The 13,311-nt window shown below is 46.8% G+C and overlaps 1 protein-coding gene across 6 annotated transcripts in view; it reads left to right on the forward strand.

Annotated features, from left to right (window-relative positions):
- The window catches only part of acsf3 (acyl-CoA synthetase family member 3), a 151,055-nt gene extending 138,130 nt beyond the window's left edge, over positions 1-12,925 (forward strand). For all 6 annotated transcript variants that reach the window (XM_078544724.1, XM_078544726.1, XM_078544725.1 and 3 more), the window contains 3 exons: positions 5,375-5,509; positions 10,695-10,806; positions 12,444-12,925. In XM_078544724.1, coding sequence (XP_078400850.1) covers positions 5,375-5,509; positions 10,695-10,806; positions 12,444-12,570 — 374 coding nt within the window. In that variant the 3' untranslated portion in view covers positions 12,571-12,925. The remainder of the gene's footprint in view (positions 1-5,374; positions 5,510-10,694; positions 10,807-12,443) is intronic.
- Positions 12,926-13,311: the final 386 nt, after the last annotated feature.

A 13,311-nucleotide genomic window follows, 5' to 3' on the forward strand; every position in this document is an offset into this window, starting at 1 on the left:
ACAACACTGGCACCTACCCGGCTATGTGGAAAATTGCCCAGGTATGTCCTGTACACAAAAAGCAGGACAAATCCAACTCGGCCAATTACCGCCCCATCAGTCTACTCTCAATCCTCAGTAAAGTAATGAAAGGGGTCATCAACAGTGCTATCAAGCAGCACTTGTTTAGCAATAGCCTGCTCACTGACGCCCAGTTTTGGTTCCGCCAGGGCCATTCAGCTCCTGACCTCATTACAGCCTTGGTTCAAACATGGACAAAAGAGCTGAACCCCCGAGGTGAGGTGAGAGTAACTGCCCTTGACGCCAAGGCAGCATTTGACCGAGTGTGGCATCAAGGAGCCCTAGCAAAACTGGAGTCAATGGGAATCAGGGGGAAAACTCTCCGCTGGTTGGAGTCATACCTAGCACAAAGGAAGATGGTTGTGGCTGTTGGAGGTCAGTCATCTCAGTCCCAGGACATCACTGCAGGAGTTCCTCAGGGCCGTGTCCTCGGCCCAACCATCTTCAGCCGTTTCATCAATGACCTTCCTTCCATCATAAGGTCAGAAGTGGGGATGTTCGCTGATGATTGCACAATGTTCAGCACCATTCATGATTCCTCAGATACTGAAGTAGGCCATGTTCAAAAGCAGCAAGACCTGGACAATATCCAGGCTTGGGCTGACAAGTGGCAAGTGACATTCACGCCACACAAGTGCCAGGCAATGACCATCGCCAACAAGAGAAAATCCAACCATAGCCACTTAATGTTCAATGGCATCAGCATCACTGAATCCCCCACTATCAACATCCTGGGGGTTACCATTGACCAGAAACTGAACTGGACTAGCCATATAAATACTGTGGCTACAAGAGCAGGTCAGAGGCTAGGAATCCTGCGATGAGTAACTCACCTCCTGACTCCCCAAAGCTTGTCCACCATCTACAAGGCACAAGTCAGGAGTGTGATGGAATACTCCGCACTTGCCTGGATGAGTGCAGCTCCCACAACACTCAAGAAGCTTGACACCATCCAGGACAAAGCAGTCTGCTTGATTGGCACCAGATCCACAAACATTCATCCCCTCCACCACCGATGAACAGTAGCAGCAGTGTGTACCATCTACAAGATGCACTGTAGAAACTCACCAAGGCTCCTTAGCGCCTTCCAAACCCACGACCACTACCATCTAGGAGGACAAGGGCAGCAGATAGATGGGAACACCACCACCTGGAAGTTCCCCTCCAAGCCACTCACCATCCTGACTTGAAAATATATCGCCGTTCCTTCACTGTTACCAGGTTTAAACTAAATCGTGGGGGCGAGGGTTCAAATGTGGGAAGATGTGGTAAATTATAGAGCAGAGAGAAATTAACAGGCAAACTGTGGTCAAACACACCACAAGCTGCATATTAAATGGCAGACACAGCCAAGACAGATCCCCCAAATTTCTCAGCAACCCACCCAGCTGACAGTCATAACTGTGAGTCACAAAATCCTTTAAAAACTCTATCTTCCTCACGAGGGATTTCAGCCCCTCTGGAGGATGGAGCCTCTGATTTGACTCAACAGACGCTCAAACGCAAACTGCTCCAGTGACTGCTCACCTCCCAGTTGCACAATCTCTTCTCCCAAGACTCTGTTCCCTTGGATCCCCAAGACTGCACCCAGCAGCAAATTACTGGCACAATTTCAGCTATCCAGCTATTCTGAACAGAACACCACTGCCCCTGAGCTCTCCTTTACCCCAACAACCAGCTTCACTGAGCTGGCACTGTCTCTGGGTTTCTCTGAGCTCCCACTCCCTCAGCAGCACAGAGCTAATTGCAGCACTACAGCTACGAGGAGCCGATCTCCTCTTCATCTGCCCTCGACTCCTTTCACGTGGGCTCATTGAGGTGCCGTACCCCAGTCCTGTGCTTGTTTTCATGTCACAGCACCATGTAGGCACCTGCCCGATCCCTGTAGCTGCAGAGAAATGCCAGAGTGAGCGTGCGCAGTGGCTACGCTCTGTAGCTGTGCTAGGCCACATGGGCATGCTGGGAATGTAGTCTGTGGCCTATGCCCAGAAAACCCACAAACCCAACAACCATGGAATACAAAATCTATCACACCTCACATCATAACCTCCGCCCCACAGTCTACAGTACAATGATGTTAAAAAATTAACACAGGGGATTGCCAAACACTGGGGCTCCTCAAAGGGTTAACAGCAGCCTTTCTCCCACTGACCAGCTCTGAGCTCAGAACCAGAGGCGACTCTTCTGCTTACTTGGTTATTTCCTCAGCTAGAGCGAGGGTTTGATTAATTTGCTGCGAAGGTGGTGTGAGTTTGATTTGTTTGCAGCTGGACAGGAGTCATTTATAATAATGTACTCGGAATATGTTAAAACCCAGCTAGCCAGCTGTGCTTAAGAAAATATCAATTTGCAGCCTCCAGCTGCTTTCTAATGACATTTATTCCAGTGGACGACATGACCCATCCTCCCTCGAGTTGAGTCTGATTAGAGAATTCTACACAAAGTGTCAGCATCAAATGCACCGGCAACCTGCTGTAATCAGCTTCTGCTGAGCACTCTCTGGGATTTGGTTTAACACAGTTTGGGAAGCTGGGGGGTGATTGCAAGTTTCCATCATTTCCTGTCCATTAAGCTGTGATATTGCTCTGTGTTGGAGTACCTCCCATTAACAGGTTGAATGGCTCTGCTTCCAACTGCATTCTCTTGTCACCTCCTCAGGTATATAAATCCAGATATCCAGTTTCACACCCTCTGCCAAATTGTTTTTTTGCCAAACTCTGCTTACTCCATGATAACCCCAGTGTCTTCGGTGCTGTTCCCTCTTTCCCAATTTCCCAGCTATTGAGGGAGTTGGTGTTATCAGAAAGAGTTAGGCTTTTGGAACTGATATCTTTATTTCGGTTCTCGTTCAGCATTAACAAACTGCTTTAAGTTTAATAAACTTTTGTTTGTGCTTCAGTCTCTGCAAAAATTATGAAAACAAAGAGTTTGTGACAGGAAAAGGGGCCCAAACATGGCTCACAAAAGAAATTAAGGATAGTATTAGATCCAAAGGGAGGTATATAAAGTTGCCAGAGAAAGTAGCAAGCCTGAGGATTGGGAGCAGTTTAGAATTCAGCAAACTAGGACCAAGAGACTAATTAAGAGGTGCAAACTTGCAAGGAACGTAAAAGCAGACTGTAAAAGCTTCTGTAAGTGCGTAAAAAGAAAAAGATTAGTGAAGACCAATGTAGGTCCCTTACAGTCTGAAACGGGAGAATTTATAATAGAGAACAAGGAAATGGCAGCGCAATTAAACAACTACTTTTGACCTGTCTTCACAGAGGAAGACACAAATAACTTCACAGAAATACTAGGAACCAAGAGTCTAGTGAGAAGGAGGAATTGAAGAAAATTAGTCTTACTAATAAAATAATGCTGGAGAAATTAATGGGACTGAAAACAATAAATCCCCAGGGCCTGGTAACCCACATCCAAGGGCACCAAAGGAGGTGGCTATGGAAATAGTGGATGTGTTGGTTGTCATCTTCTCAAATTCTGTAGATTCTGGAACAGTCCCGGCAGATTGGAGGGTGGCAAATATAACCCCACTATTTAAAAAAGGAAGGAAGAAAACAGTGAATTACAGACCAGTTAGCCTAACATCAGTAGTAGGGGAAATGCTAGAGTCTATTATAAAGGACGTGATAACAGGACACTTAGAAAATATCAATGGGATTAGACAAAGTCAACATGGCTTTATAAAAGGGAGATCATGTTTGACAAACATACTGGAGTTCTATGAGGATGTAACTAGTAGAATAGATAAGGGAGAACCAGTGGATGTGGTGTATTTGGATTTTCAAAAAGCTTTTGATAAAATCCCATATAAGAGGTTAGTCACAGAATCTTGATGACTCAGAAGGAGGTCATTCGGCCCATCAGGTCTGCACTGGCTCTCCAAACGAACATTATAACCTAGTGCCATTGCCCTGCCTTTTCCCCGTAGTGTGCAAAATTGAAGCACATGGGATTGGGGGTAATATATTGGCATGGATCGAGAATTGGTTAGCAGACAGGAAACACAGAGTAGGGATGAATGTGTCATTTTTGGAGTGGCAGGCGATGACTAGTGGAGTACCGCAGGGATCAGTGCTTGGGCCCCAGCTATTCACAATATATATAAATGATTTAGATGAGGGAACCAAATGTAATATTTTCAAGTTTGCTGACAACACAAAACTAGGTGGGAATGTGAGTGGTGAGGAGGTTGTTAAGAGGCTTCAAGACTATTTAGACAAGTTGAGTGAGTGGGAAAATACATAGCAGATGCAGTGTAACATGGATAAGTGTGAAGTTAACCACTTCGGTAGGAAAAACACAATGGCAGAGTATTATTTAAATGGTGATAGATTGGGAAATGTTGATGTACAAAGGGACCTGGGTGTCCTTGTACACCAATCACTGAAAGCAAGCATGCAGGTGCAGCAAGCAGTTAAGAAGGCAAATGGTATGTTGGCCTTCATTGCGAGAAGACTTGAATGCGGGAGCAAGGATGTCTTACTGCAGCTGTACAGGACCTTGGTGAGACCACACCTGGAGTATTGCGTGCAGTTTTGGTCTCCATATCTAAGAAAGGATAGACTTGCCATAGAGGGAGTGCAGCGAAGGTTCACCAGACTGATTCCTGGGATGGCAGGATTGTTGTATGAGGAGAGATTGGGCCGACTGGGCCTGTGTTCACTGGAGATTAGAAGAATGAGAGGGGATCTCATTAAAACATATAAAAATCTGACAGGGTTGGACAGACTGGATGCAGGGAGGATGTTTCCTCTGGCTGGGGGGGTCTAGAACAGTCTCAGGATACGGGGTAGACCATTTAGGACTGAGATGAGGAGAAACCTCTTCACACAGAGGGTGGTGAACCTGTGGAATTCTCTACCGCAGAAGCTGTGGAGGCGAAATCACTGAATATATTTAAGAAGGAAATAGATAGATTTCTAGACTCTAAAGGCATCAAGGGGTCTGGGGAGAGAGCAGGAGTATGGCGTTGAGATAGAGGATCAGCCATGATCATATTGAATGGCAGAGCAGGCTTGAAGGGCCGAATGACCTACTCCTGCTCCTAGTTTCTATGTTTTTAAAACCAACAGCGTGTCCTGCAGAGGAGGTGAGGACAGTTTCACTCTGGATCTTTCACTGACCTGTTCCCTTTGTCACTCCCTTACCTCGAACCCTGAAGCTCGACAGTTTGCACACGTGGATGGAGAGACAGGCATTTGCACAGACACACGCTCACACGTGCACAGAGACACAAACATACACAGGCATGTGCACTTTATTGCAGTCCAACGCAGTGGTTGTGACCTTGACTTGGGTCTGTGTTTGTTTTTAGGGGACACGGTGTGTTACAGGGATGGTGTTTACTGGATTCTGGGCCGCAGTTCTGTTGACATCATTAAAAGCGGAGGATACAAGATCAGTGCGCTGGATGTTGAGCGCCACCTTCTGGGACACCCTGATATTGCAGGTTTGACTATGAAAATTTCAACTGTACCTCTCCGTCTCTGTTTTCAGTTTATAATTTGGTTACCCATTCTGGTGCATCAGTTTGGTCATTTCACCCATAGAAAAGCTAAGGCACAGAAAGGCCTTTCAGACCATCATGCCTGTGCCAGCCAGAAAAAGCTGAAAAAGAAACTAGCCGCTCATTTTAATCCCGCTTTCCAGCACCTGGTCCATAGCCTTGCAGGTTACAGCACTTCAGATGCAGATCCAGGTACTTTTTAAATGAGTTGAGCGTTTCAGCCTCAATCACTGATTTAGGCAGTGAATTCCAGATGCCCTTTACCCCCTGCGTGAATGCCCCCTCTTATCCTTCTACCAGTCACCTTCAATCTGTGCCCTCTGGTTATTGACCCCTCAGCTAGGGGAAACAAGTGTTTCCTGTCTACACTATTTAGGCCCCTCATAATTTTGTACAACTCAATTAGGTCACCCCTCAGCCTCCTCTGCTCTAAGGAAAACAACCCCAGCCTATCCAATCTCTCCTCATAGCTGCAATTTTCAAGCCCTGGCAACATTCATGTAAATCTCTCTGCACTCTCTCCAGAACAATTATGTCCTTCCTGTAATGTGACCAGAACTATACACAAAGTTCCAGCTGTGGCCTAACCAGGGTTTTATACAACAGTTCCATCATTATATCCCTGCTTTTGTATTCAATGCCTCGCCCAATAAAGGAAAGCATCCCATATGCTTCCTTGACCACCTTGTCCACCTGTCCTGCCACGTTCAGGGACCTGTGGTCATGCACTCCGAGGTCTCTCACTCCCTCAACTCATCTCAATAACTTCCCGTTTATCGAGTATTCCCTTGCTTTGTTTGCCCCCCCAAATGCATTACCTCACTCTTTTCCAGATTGAATTCTATTTGCCACTTCACCGCCCAATCAACCAAACCATTGATGTAATTCTGGTGACAACAGCTATCGTTTTCACTATTAACGACACAGCCAATTTTTGTGTCATCTGCAAATTTCCCAATCATACCTCCCACATTTAAGTTTAAATCATTAATATATACAACAAACCTCAGGGGCCCCAACAATGATCCCTGTGGAACACCACTGGAAACCATTTTCCATTCGCAAAAACATGCATCGACCATTACCCTTTGTTTCCTGTCACTGAGCCAATTTTGGATCCAACTCGCCACCTTCCCCTGTATCCCATGGGATCTCACTTTTCTGACCAGTCTGCCAAGTGGGACCCTTGTCAAATGCCTTACTAAAATCCATGTAGACAACATCCACTGCACTACCCTCAAGAACCCTCATTACATCCTCAAGAAGTTCTATTAAGTTAGTAAGATATGATCTGCCCCTAATAAAACCATGCTAACTATCCATAGAACCATAGAACACTACAGCACAGAAAACAGGCCATTTGGCCCTTCTAGTCTGTGCCGAAATATTATTCCGCTAGTCCCATTGACCTGCACCTAGTCCATAACCCTCCAGACCTCTCCCATCCATGTATCTATCTAATTTATTCTTAAAACTTAAGAGTGAGCCCGCAATTACCACGTCAGATGGTAGCTCGTTCCACACACTCACCACTCTGAGTGAAGAAGTTCCCCCTAATGTTTCCCCTAAACCTTTCCCCTTTCACCCTAAAGCCATGTCCTCTCGTGTTTATTTCTCCTAATCTAAGTGGAAAGAGCCTGCTCGCATTTACTCTGTCTATACCCCTCACAATTTTGTAAACTTCTATCAAATCTCCCCTCATTCTTCCCTGATCAATCTGTGCCTTTTTAAGTGACAATTTATCCTGTGTCTCAGAATTGATTCTGATAATTTTCCCACTACTGAAGTCAGACTGACGGGTCTATAATTTTCTGGCCTATCCCTCGCACCCTTTTTAAATAATGGTACAACGTTCGCAGACCTCCAATCCTCTGGGACCTTGCCTGTATCTAGTGAGAATTAGAAAATGATCCTCAGAGCATCCATTATTTCCTAGATAAAAGCAAAATACTGCAGATGCTGGAAATCTAAAACAAAAACAAAAATACCTGGAAAAACTCAGCAGGTCTGGCAGCGTCTGTGGGGAGAAAGACAGAGTTAACATTTTGAGTCGATATGACTCTTCTTCAGTTCTGAACAGATCATACGGACTCGAAACATTAACTCTGTCTTTCTCTCCACAGATGCTCTCAGACCTGCTGAGTTTTTCCAGCAATTTTTGTTTTAAATCCACAATTTCCTTCCTGGTTTCCTTTAATAGCCTGGGATGCAATCCATTCGGCCCTGGTGATTTATCCGTCTTCAAGGATGTCAGTCCCTCCAGCGCTTCCCCTCTCACTATACTTATTGTATCTAATATTTCACACTCCTCTTCTTTAACTAGAATGTCTGCATCATCCCTCTCCTTAGTGAAGACAGAGACAAAGTACTCATTGTGAACCCTGCCCACATCTTCAACACTCAAGTTACCATGTACATCTCTGATAGGCCCGACCCTTTCCTTAGTTATTCTCTTGCTCTTAATGTACTGGTAAAATCTCTTTGATTTTTACCTGCCAATATTTTTTCATATCCTCTGTTTGCTTTGTTAATTTCCGTTTTTACTTCACCCCTGTACTTTCTATACTCCTCTAGGATTTCTACTGTATTAAGTTTTTTGTGACTGTCATAAGCTCTCTTGTTCTGTTTTATCTTACCCTGTATACTTCTGGATAACCAGGGGACTCTAGATTTGGCAGTACCACCATTTTTCTTTGTGCGGACATGTCTACACTGTACCCGTAGAATCTCCCCTTTGAACGCCTCCCACTGATTTGACACCATTTTCCCTTCTAATCGCTGTATCCAGTCCACTCTCGCCAGCTCACCTCTCAGCCTTGTAAAATTTGTCTTCCCCCAATATAGAACTTTCATTCCTGTTCTATCTTTGCCACTTTCCATAAAGCTGCGAAATTTAACTGTATTATGGTCACCATCTCCAAAATGTCCCCCACTGCTACTTCATCCACTTGCCCAGCTTCATTTCCTAAACTAATTCTAGAATTGCTCCCCTCATAGGGTTTGTTACGTGCTGGCTGAAAAAGTTCTCTTGAATGCACTTCAAGAATTTTGCACCCTCTGTGCCCTTCACACTGGTCGTATCCCAATTGATATTGGGGTAGTTGAAGTCGCCAACGATTACTGCCCTATTGTTCTTGCACTTGAAATCTGTCTACATATTTGCTCTTCTAACTCCCTTCCACTACTTGGGGGTCTATAGTACATTCCTAGCAGTGTGGCTGCCCCTTTTTTATTTCTGAGCTCAACCCATATGGCCTCATTTGATGCTTCATTTGGCCGATCATCCCTCCTCACAGCTGTAATTGTTTCTTTAACCAATAATGCTACACCCCCACCTTTTTTATCCCCCTCCCTATCCTGCCTGAAAGCTCTATATCCAGGGATGTTGAGCTGCCATTTTTGCCCCTCTTTAAGCCAAGTTTCCATTATAACGATGATATTATGCTGCCATGTGTCCATCTGTGCCCTCAGCTCATTGGCTTTATTTACTATGCTCCTTGCATTTACATATATACCTTGTAACACTGCCAAATTCCTGTGCTGTACACTTTTTAACCTGTGCTGCTTCTGTCTTTCAGAGTCACTCACTAATTATCCATCTCCCGTTCCTTGCTCTGAGTTTGCCCCCAGGTTCCCATCCCCCTGCCAATCTAGTTTAAATCCCTCTCGACAGGACTAGCAAATCTCCCTATGAGGATATCCATCTCAGTCCTGTTCAGGTGTAGACCATTCAGCTTGTACAGGTCCCACCTTCCCCAGAATCGGTCCCAGTGCCCCAGAAATCTGATGCCCTCCCTCCTACACCAACTTCCCAGCCGCGTGTTTAATCGCTCAGTCCTCCTGTTTCTGTACCCATTGCACATGGGACCCTCCCCCAGAAGAATGTCCTGCAGCCGCTCCGTGACACCCTTGACCCTGGCACCCGGGAGGCAGCATACCGTCTTGGAGTCATGTCTGCGGCCACAGAAACACCTATCTGTTCCCCTAACTAACGAATCCCCTATCACTTTAGCTCTTACTTTCTCCTTCCTCCTCTCCAGTACAGCTGAGCCACTTGTGGTGCCACAAACTTGGCTCTGACTGCAGTCCTCTGAAGGACCAGCACCCTCACCAGCTTCAATTTATGAGTGGGACCCCAGGGGACTCCTGCACTACCTGCCTAGTTTTCTTGGACTGCCTGGCGGTCACCCATTCCCTTTCTGCCTCCAGACTCCTCAGCTGCAGTGTGACCACCTCTCTGAACGTGCTATCCACAAAGCTCTCAGCCTCATGGATGCGCCACAGTGACTCCAGCCGCTGTTCAAGCTCTGAAACCCGGCGCTCAAGGTTCTGCAGCTGGTAACACTTACTGCACATGTGGTCGTCTAGGACATCAGGAGCGTCCACGACTTCCCACATATTACAGGACACGCATTACACACGGCCAAGCTGCCCTGCCATGGCTTCAATTAACTTCTTTTACGTTGACTTTATTTTACTTTGGTTTACTGCTATTAACTTTATATTACTTGGCCCTACTTAATAAACCTTACCAAAAGGACAGTTCCTACTTTATTTTAAATCTTAAGAATAGAATAAACCTTAAACACTTGCTGGATACTCACTAGACACTCACCAAATAGTGAGCTTCTTCTTCAACCAATCAAATTGCTCCTTTCCCGTGATGTCACAATTTTTTTTCACTCTTCTTTTGAACTCTGCGCTTGCTGGTTCTGAGCAGCTGACAGGTCCACCTCTCCCACTGCTCTCCCTGAAGGTGAGTGTGGTAGGCCATGCTCCCCAGACTGTATTTATTCTCTACGCTCTGTGTACCTCCCACAGGTCCACCTCTCCCACTGCTCTCCCTGAAGGTGAGTGTGGTAGGCCGTGCTCCCCGGGGTGTATTTATTCTCTCCGCTCTGTGTATCTCCCACAGGTCCACCTCTCCCACTGCTCTTCCCAACTGTGCCACTGTCAAATTAACACGTGCACACACACACTCACATATGCATATCCCTGTCTCTCTATATCTCTCTCTCTCTCTCACTCACTCTCTCTCTCACACACACACACACACACACACACACAAACACCCTGCCCAGTCCCTACTCACCCTCACTTAACACTTACACAGTATTTGCATTTGCAGATGTGGCAGTTATTGGTGCCCCAGATATGACCTGGGGTCAGAAGGTGGTAGCAGTTGTCCAATTGCACGAAGGATGTTCATTGTCCCAGAAGGAGCTGAAGGAATGGGCCAGGTAAGAGGGAGGGATCTGGGAGACATTAAGCTTCAGCTCCAGTGCTCACTTCGAGGCTGAGGGCCTCCTTTCTCTGATTGTAGTTGGTGGGTGGAGCAACAGGATTTCATCCACTGCCAGACACAGCATCTGGCCTCTGGCTGCCAGAGTGTCTGAACCCCTCGGTTCCAGAGTGCCTGAACCCCTCGGTTCCAGAGTGTCTGAACCCCTCGGTTCCAGAGTGTCTGAACCCCTCGGTTCCAGAGTGTCTGAACCCCTCGATTCCAGAGTGTCTGAACCCCTCGATTCCAGAGTGTCTGAACCCCTCGATTCCAGAGTGTCTGAACCCCTCGATTCCAGAGTGTCTGAACCCCTCGATTCCAGAGTGTCTGAACCCCTCGATTCCAGAGCGTCTGAACCCCCTCGATTCCAGAGCGTCTGAACCCCTCGATTCCAGAGTGTCTGAACCCCTCGATTCCAGAGTGTCTGAACCCCTCGATTCCAGAGTGTCTGAACCCCTCGATTCCAGAGTGTCTGAACCCCTCGATTCCAGAGTGTCTGAACCCCTCGATTCCAGAGCGTCTGAACCCCCTCGATTCCAGAGCGTCTGAACCCCTCGATTCCAGAGTGTCTGAACCCCTCGATCCTGGGAGGCCTGGACCCTTCGCTGCCAGATGTCTGGACCCAAACAGAGCCATAATATCTCACTGAAACCCAACCAGTTGAACAAAACACAGTATGCATGAATGTAGATGGTGTGAATATTACCAATACTGTACTCATTGACTGTTATTGACATGTTGCCAGAGTGTGGGCCTGTGGTGTGGGCGTGTGGTGTGGGCCTGTGGTGTGGTCAGTGTCAGTATGTGGTGTGGTCAGTGTGTGCTTCTGTGGTGTGGGCCTGTGGCCTGGGCAGTGTGTGGGTGTGGGCAGTGTGTGGTTATGTGGGTGTAGGCAGTGTGTAGTTATGTGGGTGCGGGCAGTGTGTGGGTGCGGGCAGTGTGTGGGTGCGGGCAGTGTGTGGGTGCGGGCAGTGTGTGGGTGCGGGCAGTGTGTGGGTGTGGGCAGAGTGTGGGTGCGGGCAGTGTGTGGGTGCGGGCAGTGTGTGGGTGCGGGCAGTGTGTGGGTGCGGGCAGTGTGTGGGTGCGGGCAGTGTGTGGGTGCGGGCAGTGTGTGGGTGCGGGCAGTGTGTGGGTGCGGGCAGTGTGTGGGTGCGGGCAGTGTGTGGTTATGTGGGTGCGGGCAGTGTGTGGTTATGTGGGTGCGGGCAGTGTGTGGTTATGTTTGTGCGGGCAGTGTGTGGTTATGTTTGTGCGGGCAGTGTGTGGTTATGTTTGTGCGGGCAGTGTGTGGTTATGTTTGTGCGGGCAGTGTGTGGTTATGTTTGTGCGGGCAGCGTGTGGTTATGTTTGTGCGGGCAGTGTGTGGTTACGTGGCTGTGGGCAGTGTTGGTATGTGGTGTGATATTATAAAGTGCTGCTGGACATTGGCACCGAGCTTGTACTTATCTCGAGTGACGAGAGGTGACGGGGTTGTCATGTGTGCTGCAGGCGTTTTGGGGAGGTCAGAGTCAAATCTTCAATTCAGTGTAGGGTTAAAATGTTGATTGCAATGCTGGTTACTAGAGTCACGGATTACTGATTGTATTTTGATTACAGGGAGCATTTGGCCACATACAGTCTCCCCTCTGAGCTGATCCTCGTGGAAGGGATACCTCGCAACCACATGGGAAAAGTGAACAAGAAAGATCTGCTCAAATGCTTCTACCCCACACCCAGCAAGTAGAAGGCCACTCTCCTCCATGTCTCAGTTACTGTTGCCTTGCTGCGTTCCTAGCAGGCTATGGCTTGCTGAAGATCCAAAACATACTCAGATTCCATCTTAGTCTGAGCTTTTCCAATCATCATCGACAGGGATCAGATAGCACTTACATCAATGGATGGAGCACAGTAAATTGGGGACAAGATGATTTGTGCCCTCCTTTATTAGTTGAGAATATGTTTCCAGTTCCATGTTGTGGTACACAGTGTAACCACTTTATCTACTGGTCACTTATTTACACTTCAGTTCCAAATCTGACTGTAGCCTAACTACCAGGACTAGACTGAGACATTTGCCAGTAAAATAGATATTTGAATCACTTGCAATTGCAGTGATCTCTCTGCAGTTGGTGTCCATTTCCTTGATGTGCTCATTATTTATATCTACAGTTTCCATTCATTTTTTCAAGCTCTCAATGTTAAAGAATTTTAATTCTCCATTTCCTTCAATGCAAGACTCAAGGTTTCCTGTGTCACTGTTTTTGTTTGAAGTAAATTCAGACACAACTTTGGGAAAAATAGGTTGTGCCTTACAAATTTGAATGGGTTTTTTGAGGAAGTTGTCAGGGTTGTGGTGAGGATAATTTGGTTGTGTTGTCTACCTGGACTTTCAGAAAGTTTCTGATAATGCTCCTCACACAAGGTACTTCACAAGATGGAGTCTCCTTGTGGGAATATGAAACGCTGGATCAGGAATTGGCTCCAA

Source organism: Cetorhinus maximus, chromosome 6 (assembly GCF_964194155.1).
Source record: "Cetorhinus maximus chromosome 6, sCetMax3.hap1.1, whole genome shotgun sequence".
NCBI lineage: Eukaryota > Metazoa > Chordata > Chondrichthyes > Lamniformes > Cetorhinidae > Cetorhinus > Cetorhinus maximus.